Source organism: Terrapene carolina, unplaced genomic scaffold (genome assembly GCF_002925995.2).
Source record: "Terrapene carolina triunguis isolate 2854851 unplaced genomic scaffold, T_m_triunguis-2.0 Scaffold24, whole genome shotgun sequence".
In the NCBI taxonomy this organism is placed as follows: domain Eukaryota; kingdom Metazoa; phylum Chordata; order Testudines; family Emydidae; genus Terrapene; species Terrapene triunguis.
The window spans coordinates 3,971,575-3,997,501 of record NW_020664375.1 but is presented as its reverse complement, the minus strand read 5'-3'; the positions used below and the strand labels follow the sequence as shown (position 1 = coordinate 3,997,501).

General features: G+C 42.4%; 1 protein-coding gene across 8 annotated transcripts in view; it reads right to left on the bottom strand.

Annotated features, from left to right (window-relative positions):
• The window catches only part of LOC112113708 (lysine-specific demethylase 6A), a 289,994-nt gene that overhangs the window by 8,347 nt on the left and 255,720 nt on the right, over positions 1 to 25,927 (bottom strand). For 5 of the 8 annotated variants that reach the window (XM_029911180.1, XM_029911181.1, XM_026650245.1 and 2 more), the window contains 10 exons: positions 23,158 to 23,287; positions 21,612 to 21,717; positions 20,627 to 20,832; positions 18,839 to 18,997; positions 18,024 to 18,088; positions 17,870 to 17,944; positions 9,577 to 9,725; positions 8,348 to 8,462; positions 6,059 to 6,246; positions 4,651 to 4,792 (listed from right to left, as the gene is read on the bottom strand). In XM_029911180.1, the coding sequence (XP_029767040.1) occupies positions 4,651 to 4,792; positions 6,059 to 6,246; positions 8,348 to 8,462; positions 9,577 to 9,725; positions 17,870 to 17,944; positions 18,024 to 18,088; positions 18,839 to 18,997; positions 20,627 to 20,832; positions 21,612 to 21,717; positions 23,158 to 23,287 (1,335 nt within the window). The remainder of the gene's footprint in view (positions 1 to 4,650; positions 4,793 to 6,058; positions 6,247 to 8,347; positions 8,463 to 9,576; positions 9,726 to 17,869; positions 17,945 to 18,023; positions 18,089 to 18,838; positions 18,998 to 20,626; positions 20,833 to 21,611; positions 21,718 to 23,157; positions 23,288 to 25,927) is intronic. The other 3 variants (XM_026650231.1, XM_026650232.1, XM_029911178.1) reach the window with 1 other exon arrangement.

Sequence of the window (25,927 nt, the reverse complement as noted above, 5' to 3'; positions counted from 1 at the left end):
TTTCCCAAAGTGTGTGATGTCTGAAGGACTTGTTAAGGGGAGGAGGTAGATGAAAGATGTATAAATTAACAACACAGTGGGGCTGATGAGAGGCACGACTAATTTCACTTTCCTGAAGGCAGGCTCAGCTTTCAAAAATTTGGGAAACATTGCTCTTAGTATACTTTATTAGGGCACGGGATAGGTTTGTGGTAAAGAAGGGTAGACCTTACAGTCTAGTACAGACATAGGGTGAACCCACTGTGAGGGAGATGTCAGCCTGATTTCTTATGTGAGGAAGGGCAGTGAAGTCTGCATCTGAACCTTTATATATTTGGTGAAGTTTTCAAAGCTTGGTTTGCATCTTGTCCATCCCCTTGCTGCAGGGCTGTTCTCTATAAATATATCCTTCAGTAATCTGTCTACTCTGGTGTAAATATCCTGGCTTGAGTCTTTGAACTAAAATGACTGCGTGGGGGTCTTTGACCACAACACGTATCATCTGGATCTGCTGATTTGGGCATATTCATTATTTTCTAAGTATCCTTCTACTGATGCTTTTATAATCCCTTCACTGCTTTCTAGTTACACAAACCCCATTTTCTTTATTTCATCCCAAATGACTTTTTTTCCTCCTATAAAGCTATTGAGTATTTCAATCATTTTAGAATTACTGTGTCTCTACTCATTCATTAACGTGTCCCCACTCTCTCTATATTTCCTTTTTCTTTTGGCCCGATACATTTGTAAATGCCTTTCTTATTCCCTTTAGACACTTCTGCTATTATCATCTGGGGATACTTTTGTTTGTTTTTTGGGAGATAGGGGTATCTTTTCTCAGAGCAATCTAACTTATTTTGGATATTATTATTTGGTTCCCCAAACAATTCCAGCCCCACCTTCAGATCTTTGAACACTGCTTTTTTATAAGCGTCTAGTACTTTTTGTTTGCTTCTATTTAAAAGAACAATGCTGGGTTGCATGCTTATTGTGGTGTCTTAAGATGTTCAAACTTTCTTTCAAATGCATACATTTTAATTCTTTCCCTTGTACAGTCGCCCTAAACATTTACAGGTATACTTATTCACATTTAGTTTTAAATAGTGCTCATTGCCATGTATGCCAGTGCCTATATGTCACTGCAGAACATTTTTGCTTATTTTTCAAATGAGAAGCACAAGTCACTTTTATTTTAGCAAAAACTCCTCCTCTGCCCTGTTTCCTACCTATTTTGGTACTTAACTCCCAGAAGAGGCAACTGTTTTAGACTATCTAGATGCCTTGGATTTCCTTGACGTGTGTCAATTTGGATACAAATCTGCATTTGGCACAGAGTTGGCATCTGTTGCATTTATTCATAATTAGGAAGAGATTATTTATCAAGATCAACTGTTCATGCTGATATTCAATGAGCTATATTTGAAACCAATGACTATGAAGTGTTGGCAATATAGCACAGAAGCTAGCAGGAGTGGACATAGCTAGTCTCAGGCGGCCCCATCCCTTTCCCCATGAGTAGGTCCAGTGGATAGTTTTGGACAATGGCTCTTCTCTCCCAAGGGCACTCACATGAGTCTTCAGAGAGTACCAGTTGGAACCCCTATTCTCTCTATATATGGGGCCGAAATGAGGGCTAGAGGAGAGACATGGACTGCAGTATGTTCTGTATGCTGACCACACCTTTCTGTCTCCATTTCAACTAACCTGATAAGTATGAACAAACACTTGTCTCAGAGTCTAGCAAAAATTGTGGGCTGGGTGATGGCTTAATCCAGGTAAAACAGAAGAAATATTGGGTAGACTGGGGAAAACAACTGCAAAGTATGGCAAAATATTTTATCTGCCCATCTGATTAAAGGGTTCTTCATTTGTAGTATACATCTGCAATTTAGGCATCTAATTAGATTCCCAGAAGCTGTTAGTCAAACAAAAAGCAATAGTTTAGTCTTTCCTGGGTTTGCTAGAGAATCTCTCGGACTTCCCAAGGATGCTTACTGTGACCTCTAGCATCTTAACTGAAAGGGTAAGGATGTTGAATTTTTAATAAAGGCCGTCTTTACCCCAAAAGTTAGTCACTGAAGCTATACAGATGTTCACAACCCCCTAAAACCTAGACTCTTAAACAGTCTGACTAAAAATCCCTTTCTCTCGCAACTTCCAATCTTGGTGTTTGCGTTGTCACCATTTTGTTAGTTCTCCAATCATCAGGGTGTGTTCCAGCCTAGACGGAACACAAATGTCTAACGTAAAAAAGAATCAGGAAAATACCCTCAAACCCCCCCCCCCCATTTTCTTTTTAATACATTCTTAAAGGAGAGGGGTGTGACAGTGTAATTTTCTCTCTGCTTTGCAGGGTTAAACCCAATTTTTTACAGGTCACCTTCAAGGTGATTTATAAGCCCCCTCATCTTAAAAGGATGAGAGCTGCAGGTCATTCTTTGTGATGAGTCATTTACTCTGAAATTCATTCTCCTCTACCTTGCCTGGAGTGACCCAAAAGATCACAAATATGTTGGCTTACAGAATATTATTGCTGGGGGGATTCTGTGCCACTGCGCGTGCACAGAATTCACGTCCCCCGCAGATTTTTTTGCTTCGCTGCAGAAAAATGACTTTCTGATAGGGAAGCCGCAAGAGTGGTCGTGCGCCCCTTCCAAGCAGCACAGGTGTGTCATTTTGGGTGCCTGGAGCAGCCATTGGAGAGGTATATCACCATAGGGGGCGGTGCTGAGGACACCCCTGCCAGTGGCTCTTACCCTGCGCTGGGCTCAGCTGCTAGTCCCAGCTGGGCTGGGCAGGATGGGACTTCCTCTTCCCCTGCAAGGAATGGCCAGGGCAGACCCACCCCCATAAACCTCCTTTCACTACAGGAAGCTCCGCACCCTCCCCCTACTTCCTGCCCCCATCACCCCTCAGTCGTGGAGGGAGGGGTGACTGTGTGGGGGGCTGCTCCCCTGTCCACCCAACCCCTGTGCATCCGGATGCCCGCATGCCCAGACACCACAGCCAAGCCTCACCCCCAGCACTCAGAACCCCCCACCGAGGCTCCCACACCTGAAACCTCACCCTGCCGAGCCTCACCCACTGCATCTGGAATCCCCCTACACCCAGCCCCCCTGCTGAGCCACACCCCTGCACCGAGACCACCACCCCCAAAGTCACCTGGACTCGAACTCCCACCCCGAGAAGCCCCACCCCCATGCTTGGACCATCCCAATGAGCCCCCCGCACCCAGACCCCCACCTTATGAGTCCCAACCAGCTGCACCCGGACCCTCACCTCAGGCCCACTCCCCCAGCACCAGATTTCCCCCCCCCCCACACACACACACCCAGGCCACCCCTGCTGAGCCCCAACCACCTTCACTGGACCCCAATGCAGTCCCATTGCCCCTGCGCCCAGACCCCCCACTGAGCCACCTGCACCCAGAAGACCACACACAGAACCCTCTCACCCCACACTAAGGCTCTCCATACTTGGATCCTGCTATGCCCCTGAGCCTGCCTACCCACACCTGGTGCACTTGGTGCGGAGGGACAGGGCTCTGGGGTATTTCTGGGGCAGGCCCAGCCCTTGTGCTGTGTCCGGGTCCGGAGTAGTCTCACCACCGAGTCTCTGTCCCGGGTGGTGGTGGTAGCGGCGATCTCCCACCTCTGTGCAGCCAATGGCCTATGCTCCCCACTGCCATGCTGAGCCTCTGGATTTATTTATTGACATATAAAATTTGCAGAATTTTAAAATACTGTGTGCAGAATTTTTACTTTTTTGGCACAGAATTTTTAATTTCTTGGCGCAGATTTCCCTCAGGAGTAGAATATGCTGGAATGCTCATCTGCTTTCTCAGGATTTCAGAGGGCGAAAGTGATGCCAGATGATTTATTTTTGTATGGATTGTATGCCTTGAAAGATATGTTAAAGGTGACTTGAACCTGGGAAACATACTTTTGAAAATGTTCAGTTTTGAATCCAGAATGTTACCAGCTCATTTACTCAATTTAATCAGCTGCAGAACTCTTCAAATGAAAGGAGGGGGGAAAAGAGGCTTTCCAAACCCTGCCTCCTTGCTTGTCAAGGTGTTTTCCCCCTGCCACTCTTGGTGACAGGATATAAATCAGTTATATGTGAGTACTGGAAATGAACAAGTAAATTTACTATTAAAATATTTAGTTTAACTTTAAAAATAATTAAACATGCTCACCCTGAGTCTGAAGTTTACTGACAGCAGAAGGCCCAATCTTTCAACTTGTTGTTATATATAGGCAGACCCTTGTGCTCGTGAAGGGCCCCATCAGAGTCAACAGAGGTCTGTCTGCATACAAGTTGCAAGATTGAAACCTAAAATATTTTTGAAAAAACTTTGGAGTTCACAGTTACGATAAAAATCTCAGGAAATCTAGGCCTAAAAGTTACATTGAATACCTAATTCACCACATCAAAACAGCATTCATTTCATGTAATGCTAAACACAATCTAACAAAATGGATTTCACTAGGAAGATATTATTTATTCTGTAAATAAAAAAGATCACCCTTGTTTTTTAAGTGGCGTTCTAATTCACAATCTTTTCAAATTAAATGTGACTTTGTTTCATTCTGTTTTAACAACGGTCAAAATAAGAACAGTCAACCGTCAAAATGGAAACGGATATAAATTTTTTTAAAATACACTTACTTGATCATTTCAAAAAGCTTTGGATCTGAGACCTTTATATTTCGTGCCATGTTCCACGAAAGATGAATCATGGGCACTATTGACTTGACGCTCTGCAGTTTATTCCACTCGTACCGTTCCACTGCCAATTTATATTGACAGGCTATAAGAAAAAGTTACAGAAACGTTCAGATAAGCCAATAAAGGATATAGGAAGATCTCTTGGTCATACTCAAAACCTGAATTTTGTAAAATTGGAGAAAACTACATACTGTATGCTACAGTGGTTGCCATTACAATTTTTACAGCTTTGAAAGTAAATTTTTACACAATAGTCCCTTATATTTAGAATAATTAGAGCATACACAATTCCACAATAACAACTTGAAAAAGCGTTTTAAAATAAAGTAATGGTTTTTAAAATGGTTTTATTTCAAAAGTAAACAAATATTTTAGGATTAAAAACCTAATTTGCTAGTTTCTGCAGCTGCCTTTGTTCCATCCAATTCTATATTATAATTCTGTCATATTTACAATATGCAATTTCTAGACAGATTACACAATATAGAGAGGTTTGTTGTGGTATGTTAGGCATGTTAAATTTATGCTAAGCAATATAAGGAGTGTCTTGTTGCAAAACGTATATTGCTGCTCAGGGAATGCCAGTCAATTCAAATGATCTTGGAATGATACTGCTTATAGCACTAAACCAAAATAAAGTTTGTCGTGTGCATTACTATTTAAGAAAATCGCTATTTTTTGAGGTAACTACTGGTCCTCTTTTGTCTGCAGTGTTTCCTCCCATTATCTAAGATTATCTTTCTATTTTTCTGCTTATACCAGGTTGAACCCTAATGACTTTACATAATTCTCTTGTAGTTGTAGGTTTGAAACATCTAGCCAAATGTTTGTATTGGTTTTAAACTGAAAGTCTGTACTTAAAGCTAATATTCCTGGAGCTTTTTAAAAACTCAAGAATTTTATACTGGTTTATAATAGCTTGTAATTATTAAAAATAGGAGAGCTCATGGGTCTTAAAAAAACTAACCGGATGGATAGTCCCCTGCAACCTCTTTCCTAGATGTATGAATAGGATGAGAGGAGAAATGGAGTGCAAGGTAGAGTGAGTTCATCTAATCATTTCCTTTCTCTGTTTGTCTTTACACCAAAATTTATAGTTGTGACTGTGGTGAGGCTTAGTCTAAATAAATCGTGAAAGGACTGTGGTGCTTGTGTTTTCAGCCTTCCTTCAGAGGAAAAAATTTCAGGTTTTAACATTATACAGTTTGTGCTGAAACAGTTTCAAGAGACTATGCAATTTTTATCTAGCAAAATATGGTCACTTAATACAAAAAGCCCAAGAGTTGGGATGCATGTGGTACAATATGAACAAATTATCTATGTCACCATACATATTATTTCACCATACCTGTAAGAGGGCCAACATTCCAAGCAATGTTGTTGCACCAGCCAATAGCCTGAACCCAGTGAACAGTGCCAGCATTTATCCACACCAAATCCCCAGGTCTCTGAATAAACCTATAAACTGGGACATTGGCTTCATACAAGTCTTCCAGGTTAGGCCACCAAGAGCCCATTAAGAAATTCATATTATTTCTGAAACAATAGGGAAAAAAACCAAACAGTCTTCCACATTTATCAATAGATAAATTAAGGGTCTATGCCTACTAACAAGATAAAGTTAAGTTAATCAAAATACTTGCATACAGTGATCACTAGTACAAATACTTCCAACTAGTGATTAATGACTCAGGAAACGGTAAAAAATAAAAAAAACCAACCCCAATGTTTTCTTCTCCAAGTGGCTGATTTGAATCCAGTGTAGGGTCATTATGTCCTGAATCTGTATGTAGCAATTTGGCTGCACGTGCGAAATGAGCAGATGGCCTCCATTTATTGTCCAGGGTTTTGGCTACACTATTTTTTCTTAACATTTCCCAGTATTGCTATCACTAATACAACCCCATTGGTAGTCGCAATCAACATAATATTAGTGTAGAATGACTACTAGCATTTTAACCACTATGTCATCTATCCCCGCTCAGAGCAGGTCTGCACAACATGGTGTAAAAAATGCCAGTACTTGCTGCTGCCTTTTCTACTCTAGCACTCCAATATGGCTACCACAATTGGATGGTAGCAACGGTGGGAAATTTTAGGAAAGAAGTCTAGATTAGACAAGGCATAGTGACTAGTGAACACATATTCAACATGACCACCACCACTAAGCTCTCTTCTTATCAGTTTCAGTAAAGAGGCCAAGGTATTAGTTGCTATGGTGACTGAATTAATTATCCAACCCACCAATTCAACAGTACAATCTATATGCTAACTGCTATATAATAATTGTACTGTTAATTATAAATTGCAGTCAGATCAGCTGAAGAGTTCTGGCTCATATAAATTTCTTCTAGTGAATAAATACATATGATCTATTAGTCATCAATAATTCAATCACTAACTGCTTTTTTTTTTATCCTCTTCCACATCTTACTTGAAACTGTTCATGAAGGCTGTCTTTAGACTTTTTCTTCATATATTTTAAATGCAAGGGCTGATCTGAGCTGGGCATGTCCCTTTTATCTGTCCTCTTTGATCCCTTGGGCCTGTCAGGCTGCTCTTAAGCCTGACGCCACATTATTTGTGAGATGGTAAGGCCCAGGCCTGCGCTGCATTATCTTCAGTGATTCAGGCTCTCTCAAATTCTTTGAACTACTTCGACTTTTCGCCTTCCACCTTTTGATTTCCTCTAGCAGTTTCAGAATGGTCTGACTCTAGTTCCAAGCTGTTTGTCATGTTGGTGACATTTTTTTCTGTTGTTGTCATAGTGGCTCAGTTTTGTGCGGTCTTTGAAAAGAATGTATCACTATCATACAATCAAATAATGAACACATAAGAAAACCCAAATGTAGTTTAAAAGTTTGCTAATCTGCAGAATCAACACAACATGGATTTATTTTCATTGCTGACTGTGAGACACTATGGCCATTAAAAAAAACCAAACTGCAAAAACACTTGCATGTACACAAAATACACTTGAGTAACAGAGCAGATTAATCATGTATGGGAGCAATAAATATTTCCCTGTCATCCTTCTAACGTACCTTAAAACGGATATGGAAAGACCACCATTTGAGTAAGAGTGCTAGTTAGTATTCATGTACATAAGAAAAAATCCAAGAGAGTGGTGGCAATTATTATATGAAGGGTTTTGTAAGGTGGAAATTGGATTGAGGTCTTAAAATACATCTGGGGCCACTACAGCCATCTGGGAGTAATAACTTTTGAGCCCTCCTGATATGGTCTGAATTTGAACCTTGGACTTGCATGTCAAAGTCTCCATATCCATTACAAACCGCCGATGTAATCTATGCTCCCTCCCCCACCATCTTTATTTTTTCTTTTTAAAAGTCCTGATATAAATCTAAGTTAAGTGCTGATTGTCGGGGGCAAACTATTCTGAGGCAACTGAGATAATCAAAGTTGGCTGTTTTTTGCATATTGTCATCTATTTGATTAAAATGCTAAATAAGATCTAGTTTTTTCCTTTATACTTTAACAGACTTTTCTAATTCATCAGAAGCTATAAAATATTACCTTCACCTCCCCATTAACAGCATGCGTGAGGTGTTTCTGCATCTGACAGGTATACATACAGAAGCCCTCAAAACATCTGAGGACAGCACATGAAACTTACTTTTCACAGAAGTCATTCAGGACACCCCAATAGCTTTCAGGAACAACAAACCATTCACAGTCACCTGGACCAATATTTATGTTTACCGAACAGAAGTTGTTATTTTCTTGGTGACCTGAAATTCATGAGAAAAATTGTTATTTTCACAGTGATGATACTTTTGTTTTGACAGCACTGTGAACACGTAAAGTACTATGTAAGCACTAATTATTATTAAGGTAAATTATATTACAGCTTAATTATATATGTACATAATGCCTAGCACCACAGCATTTGAGTGTCTATCCATTTTTTTCTAAAATACACAATTAAAACACGGTTGCTTAGGATATGTATTAGTGACAACACAGTTTTGCTTTGATTGATTTATGGATGACTAAAAGTTATCAATTTCTCTAATCTTTGATGTGCATAATGCTTTGTGGTTCCCCTCCTGTAGATCTTAACAGCTCTGCTAGACCTAAGCTTCAGTCAAACACAATTATTATATTTATTTTGGGGGCACCTGGAAGCCCAAAGCAAGATTGGGGCCCCACTGTTTTAGGTACATAGTAAGAAATAATCCCTGCCCCAAAGAGCTTTCAATCTATATAGACAAAACAGACTAAAGTAGTATTACCTCCATTTTACTGATGGGAAACTGAGGCACAGATACACTAAGGGACTTGCAGAAGGTCACATATGAAGCCAAAGGCAGAGCCAGGAACTGAACTAAGATCTCCTAAATCCTAGTTCAATGTCTTAATCACAAAACTATCTATCACTGAAGGATATGTTTTACCTTCAGGTGACAAGCGTTTAAATTAAACAAGGTTTAGCTCTTAAAGGTTTAATTATAAACTGCCGTTCTAGGAACTTACAAGCTCTGCTGGAAAAGCTTACAGAAGCTTGCAAGATGTGCAAACGAAGTAAGTCAATCATGTCTAATTTTTCTTAAAGAAACAGGCAATTAAAGGCAAAAGGTTAGCAATAATGAACATTTAAGGTTGTGAAAATAAATGCACTTAAAAGTTAGGAAATTTCAGATGTTAATGTTACTTTCTCTTGTAACTGTCACTTTGCATATGCAGCATGAAGCATTTTCTAATTTCTTGTTAAACTGATATTCTAATATACTCTTTTGTTATATTTATGCACATCATAAACTATACAGGATCTACAATGTGACCAGGTTAATGCCTTCTTGACTTTATTGCTTGATTTTTTCCATGGAAAGTATCTGTACTTACCTGGTGTCCTACTCCCTGGAACCTTCATGTACAACTGGACTGTGTTCATTCCCAGGACTGTATGACCAACATGGCTTAGAAGATTTCCTGCTGACACCACACGTACAAAAGCAGGAAGTTTTGTCAGTTCATGGAGCTGCAACTTCCACCTGCAGTAAAACAGCAAATCAACAACTGTGAATCCCTAAAGTTCATGGGATACTTTGGGAATTATATTAACAGCATTTTATAAAACTGTTAACATATAGGTTACAGGAATAGAAACTGTTACTGTGCGTTTTCATGTTTCTTGAACAACATGAAATTTCATACACAATTTAATGTCTCAGTCTAGAATTATACCAATTCATATGTCAATTTAATGCTAATGTTAAATTGAAATCCAAGTCTTAACCGTAGAACTGTCCATTCTGGCCTAAGTTTTCAGAAAATTACATTTCAGAATTATACACCTAGCTTACACTGATTGTGCATGTAACTGTGGTAAGTGCATACATATTAGATGTGCAATTGAGTGCACGTACTTCTGAAAACTTAGGTCTCAGAGTCCATAGATCCCTAACTTTAAGTTTGGAAATGTCACAAAAATTCCTGCTATTCTTTAAACTTGAAATTTCAGAACACACATCACGTAAAACCTCTATGCATTAAACTGCAAACAATCCCCAATTAAAAAAAAAATCCCACTACGAATTCCCACCAGTCAACATCAATATATAAAAGTGGAATTCCATCCTTATTCTTCCCTCCTGCTCTGATTACCGCAAGAATTTGTTTACTAATGAGATAAGGATGGCTGTGGTGGTGAAAAAGACAGTTACCTTTTCCGTAACGGGTTTTCTTCGACATGTGTTGCTCATGTCTATTCCACAATAGGTGCACCGGTGCCGGAAGTTTTTCCCCCAGCAGTACCCGTAGGGGAGCGCCCCAGCAACCCCTGGAGTGGCACCTCCATGATGTGGTATAAGGGGCGCTGCGCACTCCCCCCACCCTCAGTTCCTTCTTGCCAGACAACTCCGACAGAGGGGAAGGAGGGCGGGATGTGGAACAGACATGAGCAACACATCTCGAAGAGCACCAGTTATGGAAAAGGTAACTGTCTTTTCTTCTTCGAGTGATTGTTCATGTGTATTCCACAGTAGGTGATTCCAAGCTATATCTGTTCGAGGTGGGAAGGAGTTCACAAACTCTCGGGACGGAGAACGGCCCTTCCGAACCCGGCATCCTCCCTGGTCTGCGAGGTGAACGAGTGAACTGAAGACCACGTGGCAGCCCTACAAATGTCCTGAATGGGGACATGGGCCAAAAAGGCAGCCAACAAGGCCTGCACCTGAGTCGAGTGCGCCTTCACAATTGGCGGTATTCCTGCCAGGTCATAACAGGTACAGATGCACAAGGTGATCCAGTTGGAGATCGGCTGAGTGGAGATCGGCCAACCTTTTATGCGCTCGGCCGAGGTGATGAACAGTTGCGAGGACTTTCTGAATCGCTTAGTCCGCTCCAGGTAGAAAGCCAGAGCCCGTCTCACATCCAGGGTCTGGAGGCAGCGCTTCACACTGGACGCATGGGGCTTGGGGCAGAGAACCAGCAGAAAAATGTCCTGACCCATGTGATAGGCGGAGACCACCTTTGAGCGGAACGAAGGGTGTGGGAGGAGCTGGACCTTATCTTTATGAAACACCGTGTACAGGGGCTCGGAGGTCAGGGCCCTGAGTTCCGAGACCTGCCTAGCCGACGTGATCGCAAACCAGGGAGGTTTGACCAGGAACATGTGGCTAGTGGCTCAAATGGGGGCTCCATGAGATGGGCCAACACCAGGTTTAGGTCCCGCTGCAAGACAGGAAGAGGCGATCCAACCCCTTAAGGAATTGGCCAGTCATAGCATGGGAGAATACCATGTGGCCTTGCACCGGCGGATGGAAGGCCGATATGGCCGCCAGCTGCACCTTGACTGACGAGGGCGCCAGGCCCTGGGCTCTAAGGTGAAGGAAGTAGTCCAGAATATGCTGGATCGGAGTGGCCACTGGGGAAATGCCCTTCTCGTCCGCCCATCTGGAAAACCTAGACCACTTTTCCAAGTAGGCTCAGCGCGTGGAGGGCCACCTGCTTTCTAGGACATGCTGAACCCCTTCCAAGCATGTCCTTTCCTCCCTATCTAACCATTGAGCAGCCGCGCCGTGAGGTGGAGTGCCGCTAAGTTGGGGTGGAGGAGGCAGCCCTGTCCTCAGAGAGCAAGTCCAGACGGGACGGCCCTTAAGGGTCCCGTACCAATGCTGCCTGGGCCATGCCGGGGCAATCAGAAGGACCCGGGCCTTGTCAGTCTATCTTTTTCAGGACCTTGCTGATCAGCGGGAACAGGGGAAAGGCATAGAGAAACTGGCTTAACCAGGACAGGAGGAAGGCATCGGAGATAGCGCCCCGTCCCAGCCCCCGCGGAGCAGAACCGGGGGCAGCGACGGATCCGCCAAGTCGCGAACAGGTCCACCTGGGGAGTTCCCCACACTTGGAAAAGTCTGTGTGCCACCTCTGGGTGGAGAGACCACTCATGCTGAGAGGAGAAGTCCCTGCTCAAGCGATCTGCCCGCGCGTTCCAGGCGCCCGGCAGATGGAAGGTCTGTAGGCAGATGTCGTGGGCTGTACAAAAGTCCCACAGTCTGAGGGCTTTGCGGCAGAGGATCGGGCCCCGCCTTGCCTGTTGATGTAGAACATCCAGGCCGTGAGGACCCTGACCACCCAGCCCTCCAAGTGTGCACGCCACGCACGCCAACCATACCGCTCTGAGTTCCTTGACGTTTATGTGGAGGGTCAGATCCTGAGCCAACCACAGACCTTGGGTCTGAACGTTCCCAACATGGACCCCCATCCCAGGTCTGACGCGTCGGACACCAGTTCCAGTGATGGGGCCCTGCCCCTGAACGGGACCCCTTGGAGCATGTTTCTCGGGGAGGACCACCACCGTAGAGAGATGATCACTGGCTCGGGTACCGTGAGGACTTTGTCCATCCTGTCCCTGGCCAGGGAGAACTCCAAGGCCAACCAGAGATGGAGGGGCTCATCCTGAGTCTGGCGTGACGGACCACATACGTGCACGCCGACATGTGACCCAAGAGCTGGAGGCACGCTCTGACTGTTGTCACCGGAAACCTTGTGACCGTGTCAATGAGCCCCTTCAGGGTCTCGAACCTGTCCGGTGGGAGGGAGGCTCTGGCCAAAGAGGAGTGCAGGACTGCCCCAATAAACTCTATGCGTTGTACTGGAACTAACGTGGACCTGGTGTTGTTTACCAACAGGCCACTTGCCTTAAAACTCCGCTGGTACCGCTTCCACCACTCCTAAGACCAGGAGCCGCCCCACCTCCTGTTTGAGCCGGGAGATGGTTTGAGGACCCATCAGTCCGAGATCAGCCGCAACCACTCCCGGAGGACACACAACCGAATGGAGAAGGGAAGCTTTATTGGGGGTGGATCCCTTTTGAGAACTGGCAGGGCGCCCTCAGGCGTCCCATCAAAACCGCCTTTTCCCCGCTTGCTTGCCCTTGCAGGACCCAGGCTGGGAGGCAGGCCGAGAATGCCTCTGTGGGCGCCTCTTACAGTCCCGCGATTTCTTATAAGCGGTCTCGTATTTTGACTGGCTGGCCTGAGCAGGAGTCTGCTGCAGCTTGAACTAAGGTTTAGCCGGAGCCGGAACATAGAGACCCAGAGTCTGGAGACTCGTGCAGGAGTCTTTCAGGCCATGTAGTTTTGTATCCGTTTGTTCCGCAAACAGAGCTTTGCCGTCAAACGGGAGGTCCTGCAGGGAGGTCTGCGCCTCGCTGGACAGCCCCGAGAGCAGGAGCCATGACGCCCTTCTCATGGACACCGCTGAGGCCATGGACCACACGGCCGTGTCCGCTGCATCCAAAGCTGCCTGCAGGGTTGCCCTGGCAGCCGCTGTGCCCTCTCCACCAGCGCTTTGAATTCCTTCCTGTCACGCTCCTGGAGGGAATCCTCGAACTTGGGCAGGGAGCCCCATAGATTGAACTCATACCGGCCCAGGAGAGCCTGGTGGTTCGCCACCCGTAACTGGAAGCTCGAGAATGAATACATTTTTCTTCCAAATGAGTCCAGCCTCCATGAATCTTTATTTTTCGGGGTAGGGGCTGGTTGGCCCTGCCATTCCCTGTGGTTGACCGACTCGACCACCAGAGAGTCAGGAGCAGGGTGGGTGTATAAGTATTCATGCCCCGTGGCAGGTACAAAATACTTGCGTTCTGCTCTCTTAGAGATGGGGGCCAACGAGGCTGGGGTTTGCCACAGGGCATTTGAAATTTTCACCACCCCTTCATGGAGAGGCAAAACCACCCTGCCCGGTGCCAAGGAGGACAATACATTAAACAGGGAGTCCGAGGGCTCCTCCATCTCCTCTGCTTGGAGATGGAAGCTTGATGCCATCCTTTTCAAGAGTTCTTGGTGGGCCCTAAAGTCCTCCTGCGGGATGGAGGGAGGAGGGGCCATAATCGCCTCATCCGGGGAGGGTGAGGAGGCCGGCGCAGTACTTTGGGTGTCCACCAGCACCGGAGGGTCCACCACCTGGTCGGTCTCCGGGCACGGTGCCAAGGATGTACGTCCCACCGACTCGTTCCTCGGAGATCTGGAAAGGGAGGCTGAAGGTCCTTCTGAGGCTCCGGCCACCAAGCGAGCCCCCACCGGGGGCTGCGTCAGGGGCCACGGTGCCCACTGGTATCATTGAGCCAGCCACGGTGCCTGGTGCCACAACACCTGCTGTGGCACCGGCGGAGCCGGCTGTTTGGCTTGGCTGGCCTGGCCCATTGATGGACGACTACGAAGGGAGGCCGGGCTGACATACAACCTGCCGCTGTCTCTGGACCGGAAGGAGCGGCAGCGCCGGGAGCAATGCCAACCACGGGACCGCGATCCCGACGTGGAGGACCAGTACTGTCGGTAACAGCTGCTCCGCGATCGGCTCCAGCGGGTGGACCCGTGATGGCGAGATGCCAGCGATTGACGTCTGGTGCTGCAGAGGCGGTGCCGTGGCATGGTCCTGGAGCGGGATGCCGAACGGGAATGACATCAACGTTCGTGCTGTGACAGGCTGCGACAGCCCCTCCGAGACGAGGACCTTTGGCAACATCTGCCTCGGTCCCGTCGGTGTTTGGTCCTTGAGGCGCGGCAGTGCTGAGAGTCTCGGTCAGATGGAACCGACCCAGACAGCCCGTGGGCGTGAAGGGCGATCCACGTGGACTTTGCCCTGAACAGTCGCTGGGTGGCGAACGGCGTCAGGAACGTTCCCTTGACCGAGACTGGTACCGAGCCGGGGCGACTGCGGAGATCCCAGCGGTGGCTTGCCTTTGGAGCGCAGGGCTGACATCGGTGGTGCTCCTGGTACCGGCATGGACATAATGTTCCGGGCCACCTTCAGGGCCTCCGGTGCGGAGGGCATCCAGACATCCGAAGAGGCTACTCCGCTCGATTTGAGTCGGAGGCCTAGAAGCCAGTGGGGATCGAGGACTGCCTGACATGGGTCTAGCCTCTGTCCCGGGTTTACTCCAGTGCTGCGGCGAAGGAGGAGAGTGGTGCCAACTAGTCGATGGCGCCGAAGGGTTGCCGCGCACCGACATCTCGGTGCCCGGTGCCGACTTGGAGCAGCATGCCGGAGCCGGGGTCAGGGCCGACTCCATCAAAATAGCCCGGAGCCTAATGTTCCTTTCTCTCTTGGTCCAAGGCTTAAACGACTTGCAAATCTTGCAGCGATCGCTGAGATGGGTTTCCCCCAAACAGTATAGGCAGTCCGCGTGCGGACCACTCAGTGGCATAGATTGCCTACAAGTGTTGCACAACTTACAACCTGGGGCATGGGGCATACCCTGGCCCGGCCGCTCTAGCTAAACTAAACTAACTACAGGTACCATACACTGAGCGAACAAGCAGTTTTGGGGACGAGCCACAGCGAAGCTGGAGCAGAGCAGTTCCGAAGCACCTTCACTAGCGGCTTTGGGTGGGGGGAGCGCGCAGCGCCCCTTAAACCGCGCCATGGAGGCACCTCTCCAGGGGTCGCTGGGGCACTCGTCTACGGGTACTGCTAGGGGAAAAACTTCCGGCACTGGTGCACGTGGCAAGCACACATACCTATTGTGAAATACACATTAGCAATCACTCGAAGAAGAGGAGGCAGGCTATGGATCAGGATGAATTTCCTGGAGAGAAGCAATTCCAGTGGGAGTGGGAGGGAGGAATGAAGAAAAGGTAGCATATAGGTGATTGGAACAGGAATGCAAAAGTAGAGCCCAAGTGGAGAACATTAAGCTTATGAGAAAAAATGGGAGGATACGATGATGGGCATGAAGGGTGGATACATCACACACAAACCTATGTTTAAAAAATATTAAGGTTGCAAAATCAAGCACTCAGAAGTTAGGAAATGTCAAATTAGACAGAGTCCTGTGGAAATAACAGTATGTGATCATGATATACAGTCTTTGCACATATGCACAAGGGGACTATGTTTCCTAACTTATGAGTGCATGACCCTGCAATCTAAATGATGTTCTTTTAATATGTTTTGTGCATGTAGTTTTCTAGGTTTTTAAAAAAGCACACCAAAAAAAAAAATCCATCATGTGGCATTGTACTGACACTCAGTGGTTAATCAGTAGGGTTGGAACTTTTAGATCCACTATACAGACCTCTGCCACTTGGCCTAACCGAGTTAACTGGTGGGCAACAGTATGTTGTTATCTTCTGTTGGGGGATGAGACACTTTGCCAATGGGTTTCACAGGTATTTGCTGGCAGCAGAGGAATGGTGAGACTCAGGGATCTCGGGTTCTATTCCAGGCTCTGGAGAGGAGTATGCTTTGGTGCACACAGAATCTTTTGCTCATTTCCCCAAAATTTGACTACTCCTAATCTGTTCCCTCCATCCTGCACTGTCTCAGTCCTGCCTCTTCTATACCCCTGGTTCCTTGTCCCAGTCCCAGGGCAGGTCTACACTACGGGGCTAAGTTGATCTAAGTTACGCAACTCGTGAATAACGTAGCTGGAGTCAGCGTACGTTAGGGCGACTTATTTCGGTGTCTATACCATGCTGTGTCGATGGGAGAAACTCTCCCATTGACTTACCTTATGCATCTCGTTCCGGTGGAGTACTGGAGACCAGCGATCGGTGGTCGATTTAGCGGGTCTTCACTTGACCCGCTAAATTGACCCCCCAGTGGATCGATTGCGACATGTCGATTCCCTGGTAAGTGGAGACAAGCCCCCAGTCTCCAATTCTCAAGACTTTCATTTCAGTCCCAGTCCCCTTTCCCAGTGAATACTAGTCTCTCTCTCTAGGGTCACTAGCTTAGTACCAATCAGCATTATACTAAAAGACAATGGAAGCAAACTACATTATTTTCTCTTGAAATGCATAGTCTCTTAAAATACAAGGCTCCCATCAGAACTCTTTGCTAAGAAAGGAGAGTTAGGAGAGAAGATGAAGTCTTTTGGAAGTGCATTTTTAAAGTCTTAATGCATACTGTGTGAAATCCTTGGGAACAAACAAGATGAGAGAACAAAAGATGGAAATTTACTTATATACACAGAATGACACAGACTAGGAGATATGTAAAGGGATGTTTTGTATAGGAAGGGTGTATTCTGGTGCTATATACACTGTTTGTCTTCTAAAGTTTGTTTTCCTTTCAATTATGCTACTGTGATTGCGAGTTGTAACTAAGGAAAGTATACTGAGAAGCCTAGAGGCCTTATGATAAAATCCTAACTTTCCTTCAAGCTCTCTCTAGGAAAAATATGCAGCTCAGCCTTTAAAAACACTTTCAGTCTCACATCATGAATTTGTTTCTGTTTATTATAGAACTTTTGCAACTGGCATCTACCTGCCTCAAAACACCAAGAATTTAACTGTATAAGCATTTGGCTTCAATTAATTTAGGGGTTGGGAATTCTAACATTTTGCAAAGATATGTGTTTCCTATATGGCAATATGGTGCTGCGGCTGTGTTATCAGAAAAACACATATTTCTTTTAAACTGCTGAAGCAACTGTTACGTAGCCAATGATAAGATAAGCAACTCTAAGATTAACTGGGAGCCAAATCCAAATACATATCAGAAAATGATAGGGATAAAGTATGCATAGTTTTATTAAATAATAAAAAAAAAAAGTAAAATAAGCTACAGGAACCTAGATGTGAGGAAATAAAATAAGAAACTCTCTAGATAAATAATAAAGGTGGGCATGTTGGCTCAACTTTGTTTATAACTATAAAAACTGACAAATTGCAGGGAGACTCACTTTTTGTCATCCGACAGATCAATGTTGGTCCCAAACTTGATTGTTTTGAAAGGTCCTCTTCTTCTCCTACCAGAGCTGTAAAAATTATGAAAACATATGAAGTATATCCTTTGGAACAGAAACTATAGAAGTATATTATTTATACCTAACTCACTTATCAGAAGATGTGGATTCATTATCTGAGTGGTCCTTGTGGTGACTCTTTTTCTCATTTTCCTCCTGCAAAACAAAAACGTGACATTTCCTATCACTTTATCATATAGTATTAATAGATTTAATCTCAAATAAAATAAAATATGAAAACCTTTGCATCTATAATATCTATATGGACAATTTTTAGAGCCGGTCCAGAGGTTGCTTTGAAGATTAGAGGGAAATTGGGGATAAGAATGAGATAGGAATAGTGTTTTTGTTGACTTCCATAAAAGAGGAAAAGGAACATTGTGTTATGATCATTTTAACATGTACATGTATATTTTACATTTCTTTGCTACTAGTAACTTGTTAAGAGACAGAAAAAATCTGATTTGAAAATACTGCAGTCATCTATGCAATTTTTTTCACGCAAAAGTTAATGACACTAGAGGCTTTCCGGCTGACCTCTCGTAACATGCCAGTTCATGTGCATTATCAAACATTCGCTGCTCTGGAAGCCTATATGCATTCTTTTCCTTCTATTTCTTAAAGTTTTGATACAGCTACACTCTGACAAACTTAAGAGTTGAGAACGTTAACATATTAGCTCTATATTTTAAAATTTATTGAAAGCAAATTATGCACACACTTTTACATTCGCTTCCCTTCTTCCCTACTGACAGAAATATTAGTTTGGCCCAGCACCCCATCTCAAATACTTTGCATATTTCTAGATTCGTCCTCTGACAATAACCAGGGCTCCAGCCACACACCTCCCCAACCCCCCTCTCTGCATAAGGTTCTGCCCCATCCTCTGACCCCTTTCTAGCTTACCTTATGGCCCTGAGAACCAGTGGGGCTTAAGGCTTCTGGTAGCCCCCACCTTCCAACAGCGTTGGAATGATCTGGAAGAATACAATCCTCGCTCACTTCCCCAAACAGCAGCCGGAAATCTTCAGTGGATATCCCATTTCCCCAATCACCATTGCAGATCTAGAAAAATCCCATTTGTGTCCCTGATCAGCCCAATCCAGGTGCCATCAAAATCCCCCAATGTACCCCCTCCAGAATGTCCTTGATTCCTTCTCCTGCTTCTCTCAGCCCATGATTAGTCCTCTCCACTTTCTTGCAACTACAAATCCAGACTTGGATCTCCTACCACATATTACTGCTTCTAATTCATCAGTGCTAGAACTAGGGATGCTACCACACCCCCTGGCTTGAAGTGGTTTCCATCATATACAGCGTTTACTGTTTTGTTCAATAGCTTTCAGCACTCCCACTATACAAATTGTTGCAACACGCCTGTTCTAATCTGCTCACAAAAAGTTCTTGTTTCTCCTGTCTGCAGTGCAAGTTCTAACTTAAAAGTTCTCCTGTCCTTCTCACCTCACCCAGCCCACCACCACTTCCCTTGTGATTACAGTGAAAATACCAGTCCTCGGCCCTCTGCTACTCCTGCTTCCCAACCTCTTCTAAGACAGAGCTGGTCAGAAATACCTTGCACTCTTTGCTCTATTTAGCTTAGTATTTTCATGTATCTAGGATCACATCTGTGTGGAGCTTTCAGGAGTTCCCAAATTAATTCCAGGGATGTACTCACCACTAGAATTTGGGGCCACAAAAACTAGAAAACTTTTTTTTTTTTTTAATATTAGATAAAGTTAGCAAAAAATTATTTAAAAAAGTATTGAAACAATGTTTTTATAAAAAGAAAATATTAATTTTAGAACCAGAGGCCTTCCCACATATAGGGGCAATTACATAACAGTAAACACAGAATGCCATTACATAATATCAGATATAGAAAGCATTAACAGACATATTTCTGAAACTATAACATTATTTCTACTGTATCAAATACTTGAGTTGAAGGAAAACAGTGCGTGTTGGCTTCTAAAAAGCAGCACATAAACATTATATCACAATACTCTGAATAAACAAATTTTATTTCGAAGTACTTTTCAGTTGGAAATTGAGAAATAGTATGTAAAAATATTTTTGTGAAGTTTTTTTTTTTTTTTTTTTTTAAGTTTTGAATGCATTTTTAAAATTCTCAACAACTTTTAAATCTGAGTTTACATACTACTATATCTCACAAGGGATCTCACACTGGGGGTCGGGACCCCTCAGGGGGTTGTGAGGTTATTACATGGGGGGTCGCGAGCTGTCAGCCTCCACCCTAAACCCCGCTTTGCATCCACCATTTATAATGGTGTTAAATATATTAAAAAGTGTTTTTAATTTATAAAGGGGGTCGCACTCAGAGGCTTGTTACGTGAAAGGGGTCACCAGTACAAAAGTTTGAGAACTACTGATATATCAGTTTAAGTTAACAGTTTTAAATGTATGTGAAAGTGATAACTAATAGTCTTACACTAAAGAAACTAAAGGTGTTTGTGCGTAACACCTTATAGTCTATTTGCCCATCCATTCACAGGGAATTTATGTGCTTAGCTGTGCATTTAACATTAATGGGAATCCCCTTCTTCCCAATACCAACTGATGGAAAGGACTCCTTTAAAAAAAAAAAAATCATATGATCATGTTTTAAGTTGTTACTGAGGACAAGTTGCTTGCAGAATTACTGTGTTCTTTATAAAATAGTTAAGATGTACTTACCCTTAATGACTCCTGGAATGAGGAGGCCTGGTACTGTGCATATTTAGCTATTGTAGTATGAGATCTACTGCTTTCGCAACGCCAGATTTTCTTTGTTCCAGTGGGGTCCCAGTTTTCATCTGCTGGTTGAAGTAATTGTGTCCTCACTTCTACTATGTGTTCATTATTTGCTTCCACTAATGTTTTAGTAGAGAAGAGTCCTAGATCTAAATAACATTAATACAGTTCATAAATAATAGTTCAGTATAATGAAAAGGTTAAATTATACATTGGAAAGGTAGAGATTAATATATTTAAAGAAACTAAAGGTATATGAAGCACAACATTTGATATTTTACCTGAAAAGGAAATATGTAATTTTTCAGATATGATAAACATAATCCAGTTTATTTAGGTTTCACATTAAATATTGATGTAGTAAAAAGCCTTCCCCACATATGATTGTAAAAGCCTGGAAGAGACTACACTGCCTAAATAGTAGCAGATATGATTAAATCAACTATTTCTGAAAATATGTATTTCGGACAAATCCTGGCCTCTACAAAAATACTTCTATTAAATAATAAGCATACCTAGCAAGTACAAAAATTTTAATCCATAGATCTCAAAATGCTTTACCAATGCAGGTGAATTATTATCCTCCATTTTACAAAAGGAAAACTAAGGCACAAAACAATGTGGGCCAAGAGTTTCAAAGATAGAAGCCTCATGTTAGGTTTTGAAATAGATGGTTAGGCACCTGCTTGACTAAAGTCAATGGGAGCCGCTGGATGCTAAGTTCTTGTAAAGTACCACAGAAATACTGCTTAGTTTGCAGACTACATATTACCCTAATTCCTTGTTATACAAACATGAATATATTAAGGAAATAAAACTGTGAACACTTCAGAGATTTCCCAACACTTTCTAAAGGAATGTATGTATGTAGGAAAGAAAAGTCTACTCTGTCTTTTTTTTTTTTTTTTTTTGTATAAAACAAACTTACCTAATTTAAGAGCTCCAGCAAGGCCACGGATTACAGTAACAGGATTGTTTGGATTTGTACAAAATTGATGTAAAGGTGGAAAGAAAGCATCACGTTTATTTTCCAACTGCAAATTACAAAGGAGTATTAGGTCTCAGGGGCAGTTAGTCTTTTCATTAGTAAAATAACAAATAACAAAATAGGAGGAGGCCAGGAATGCTATCCATTTTCATGCACTCCAGTGAATTAGCAGTTATATCACACAATATTTTCCTCATTAAATACTGGTTTCACTCCTTTTGAAATTAAATTACTTATTATAATTTACTTCCTTGTAGAAATTCTATCCAGACTACTTTGGTGCAAGGCTTTTCTAAGCTCAATTTTGCTGCAGTTTATTTCTGTACTTGACAATAGATCCAAAAATCTAGTAACATGTATTCTCTACAGCATCTCTTCATTATTTTTACCTCAGCAGAGCTCCTTCCTTAATTTCTTGTTCCTCCCCAAAGAACATACCTAATTTCTATAATATGTATTTTAATAACTAAGATTCACAGAATTATTTTTGTCCTCTACTGTACAATCTCCAAGTCTATCAAATTCTTTTTTAGAATAAGATAATACTGTCTTGTTAGACTATTTTCAAAAGTTATAAAATAATCCTTTAGATAATGTTCAAAGGAAACTGCCTAAGTAAAACAGAAATGTCATCTACATTATCTCTACCATTAAGTAGAACAATTGATTTTAGTCAGTTTTTTAAAAAATGCTTAATTACTACATTGTTAGTTACATCTAATTTTGCTCTCGTTGCCAATCTTTCAACATTTTGCCTCTAGGGGTCAGTATAGGTCATGTCTCCAGAGCAAACGTCAGTTTCACTGTGTGGATAGAAACTATGGAGATGCTGTAAGAGCCTAAGTTACTCCTCCATGACCAAGGAACTTAGCTTTACACAGTATTTGGGACATTGCTTGATTCTGATGTCAGAATATATTGCCATACCAGAAAGTAGGCATGAGTAAGGAAATCTCTCATGAAAGCTTTTCACACCTCAGGTTCTTCCTTATATTAACCTTTTGCTACAATATTGTTATTGCAAATTTAATTCATTTTCTTTCCTATATTTTGATATTGACAGGAGAGTTCCATTTAGTTATCTGCTCATATAACCATTTGAGTAATCCCATGCAAATGCATCTTACAATATTTTATAAACCCATTTAAATTATTACTGAGAGTTGTGTCTCATGAATTGTCTGACTTTTTAAATCACTACTTGAAGTACTAAAAATTTAAAAAGCATTCCTAATGTGTTTTCATTTCAATTTAGCAATCACTCTGGAATTCTCAGTTTGAATCACTTACAATATTTTTCTTTTTAAATAGATCATAAGATTCTCTTTGGGTTCAAAATTCTGCCTTTTCACATGTTGCACCCCTGTAGGTAAAATTTAGCTCTGAATAAGATACCTTGTTTCAATACTTATTTAAATTAAAAAGCTAGCTATATAGTTACAAAAAGCCCTAACCGATTTATTCCTGCCAGTCAGTTGATACTTACATAAATACTAGGTGTAGGTGGATTCAACTTGTCCTTTGGCAAGGGAGGGTATGGTGGAGGCGGTGGTCGTGGAGGTGGACATTTATCCAATAAAATGCTACTGTTAGATAAGCCATTTTTACCCAGATTCCTAAAAAGGAAAGAGAGCTGTCTGTGTGAACATTTGATTAAAAAAATTACAAGTATATTTACTGAATATGTGCTAGTTACACGTTGTGTACAACAGAAAATATGAATGATGTACCAGGGTAAACCACAATTACGGGCTAAGTGGAACCTCCAGGATATATCTTAATCAAGGATTCTCATTATTTAGTAAGATGAAACTATTTTAAATTATTCCCACTATTCCGCTCTCCCCAAATTTACAAAAACACCACCATTAGTTAAAAAAATAACTAATCTCAAAATAAAGAAAATAATCTGAATTATAATTAACATAGCAAATAGTTTTTAACTTGAAGTACAGTAGAACCTTATTAATTGGCACTGACTACCAGGTGATCCATTCATAGCAGTGAGGAACAAAAAACACTTTTCAGATCAAGTCTATCTGGTAATAGAGGACATAGCATTATTAAATTGGTAATACACAGACTCTCTCACAGAATTTCATACAAAAGGCTGTTACAGTCACAAACTGCAAATTTGCACATCACCCAAGTAAGAACACATACAATTAAAAAACTACCATGCTGTAATGTACTTTATTTATTTATTTTGACAAGTTTAATTTTATACTTGTACTTCACACTATACTAGCATATACATATTGTAGAATAATTTGTTAAAGTCACCCTGCAGCACTCAACTTCTAAATCTTTCTTGTGAAGCACAGTAAGACTAAATTACTGTGCCTGAAGATTAGTGAAGTGAGAATTAACGAAGATATACTGCTTTTTTTTTGTCTAGGAGTGGGACTATACGGTTACTTTCAAGTACAAAATTAATAATCCTTTTCCCCCAAACAAAGATGAGATTTTATATGCATATAAACATATGGGGCTTATGTGGCACAGTATCATCTTAAATTATTTAGTCTTATCTAACCTGCAAGGATAAATGTACAAAACATTATTTATTTTAAAAGAAGAGTGTGATGCCAAGAGGACTTACTTGGGGTACTGAAATATTCTCAATATCTAATTGACATGGCCCTCTTTCAGACTAGAAATAGTCACAAAATCTTTCCCAACAAATGATCAGTACAAATAACCCTCTGTCACACCCTATCGTTCAACACAAGAGTACAGATAAGAACTCTGAGAAAGGGCACCATCAAAATTCATCATGTTGTATTCTAACTCTGATGTATGAAAAGTTACACATGTAGCTCTGCATAAGAGTTAAGGACATGTGATCAAATGTTAGTGAATACCAATCATTGTACTGCATGTATTTTACTTGCTAAACTAATTTGATACTAGATCAGTTTCTGATGTAGTAAATTCAGAAATTAATTGGAATGACTGCAGAACAGTGGAATCAAACCCAAACAAAACAACCCTGTGCTGATGCAATGCAGTGTTTGAAATTTTATACTCCTAAGGAGAAGAAACTCAAAATTATTACTCCCATGGCTACTATAATTTTGCTTCCCATAGCACATATAGTTCTGCAGTTGGTATTATTGCATATTATTATTTGTAATGTGATACATCACCTAGGAACGCAGTCAGGAACCAGTACCCCACTGCGCTAACTGCCATAAAAACACAAAACAAAAAGACAGTCCCTGCCTCAAAGAGCTTACATACAGTACCAATTTTAATGCCTTAATGTATCATTATAGTTGCTGCACAAGGCCCTGACTCAGCACAGCACTTACACATGTGCTTAAATCCATCAGAAAAGCATGTGCTTAAATGTATTGCTCAATCAGGACTTAAAATATCAAACAATGTTGCAGTTGTACTTCATTGTTGCACACTGAAATATACCCACCACGTTACACTTATAGATAGGTGGTAGTTGAACTGGACTGGACATCTGTCACTCAAGAGGTGTGTAGGGTTATGCAACCAGAAGGTGGGTTGGACTATTGTTAGTGGGATGTCCACACACTCAAAAGATTTACAATCTTTTGATCACAAATTGACTGGTGCCTGCTTTAGGATTGCAATCCCAAGCATATAATGTGCCCTTCAGAGCTGGTGACATGCTAAACTGGACACTTTCTTGCTACCAAACACATGTATCTATTTCAGGGGTTATCAAACGTCATTGCACTGTGACCCCCTTCTGACACAACCCCAGGATGGGGGCCAAACCTGAAACTTGAGCCCTGCTGCCCCGGGTGGGAGGCCAAAGCCAAAACCCAAGGGCTTCAGCCCTGGGTAGGGGAAATGTAGCCTGAGCCTTGCCACCCAAGGCTGAAGCCACTCTTGGGCTTCGGCCCCGGGCCCCAGCAAGTCTAATGTCAGTCCTGGCAACCTCATTAAAACAGGGTCCCGACTCACTTTGGGGTCCCAACCCCCAGTTTGAGAACTGCTGATCTATTTGCAAGCAAGACAGATCTTGAATGGTCAAGATTAAAATTGAGCAGTCTTAAAAAACCCACAGGTGTACATTCTATTTCACCGTGCAATGCCCCGATACACTCATATGCATAACTGAAGAGACATTAAAAGTTCAGTATAAATGAAGGAACATTTTGTTATTTTTAATCACCTGTCTTCAAACACCTGAAATAAATGTGGTCTTTGTTGTATGTTATGTCAATGGCGAGTTTTGAATAGATTATTTTAATTATACGAACACTTTATAACAT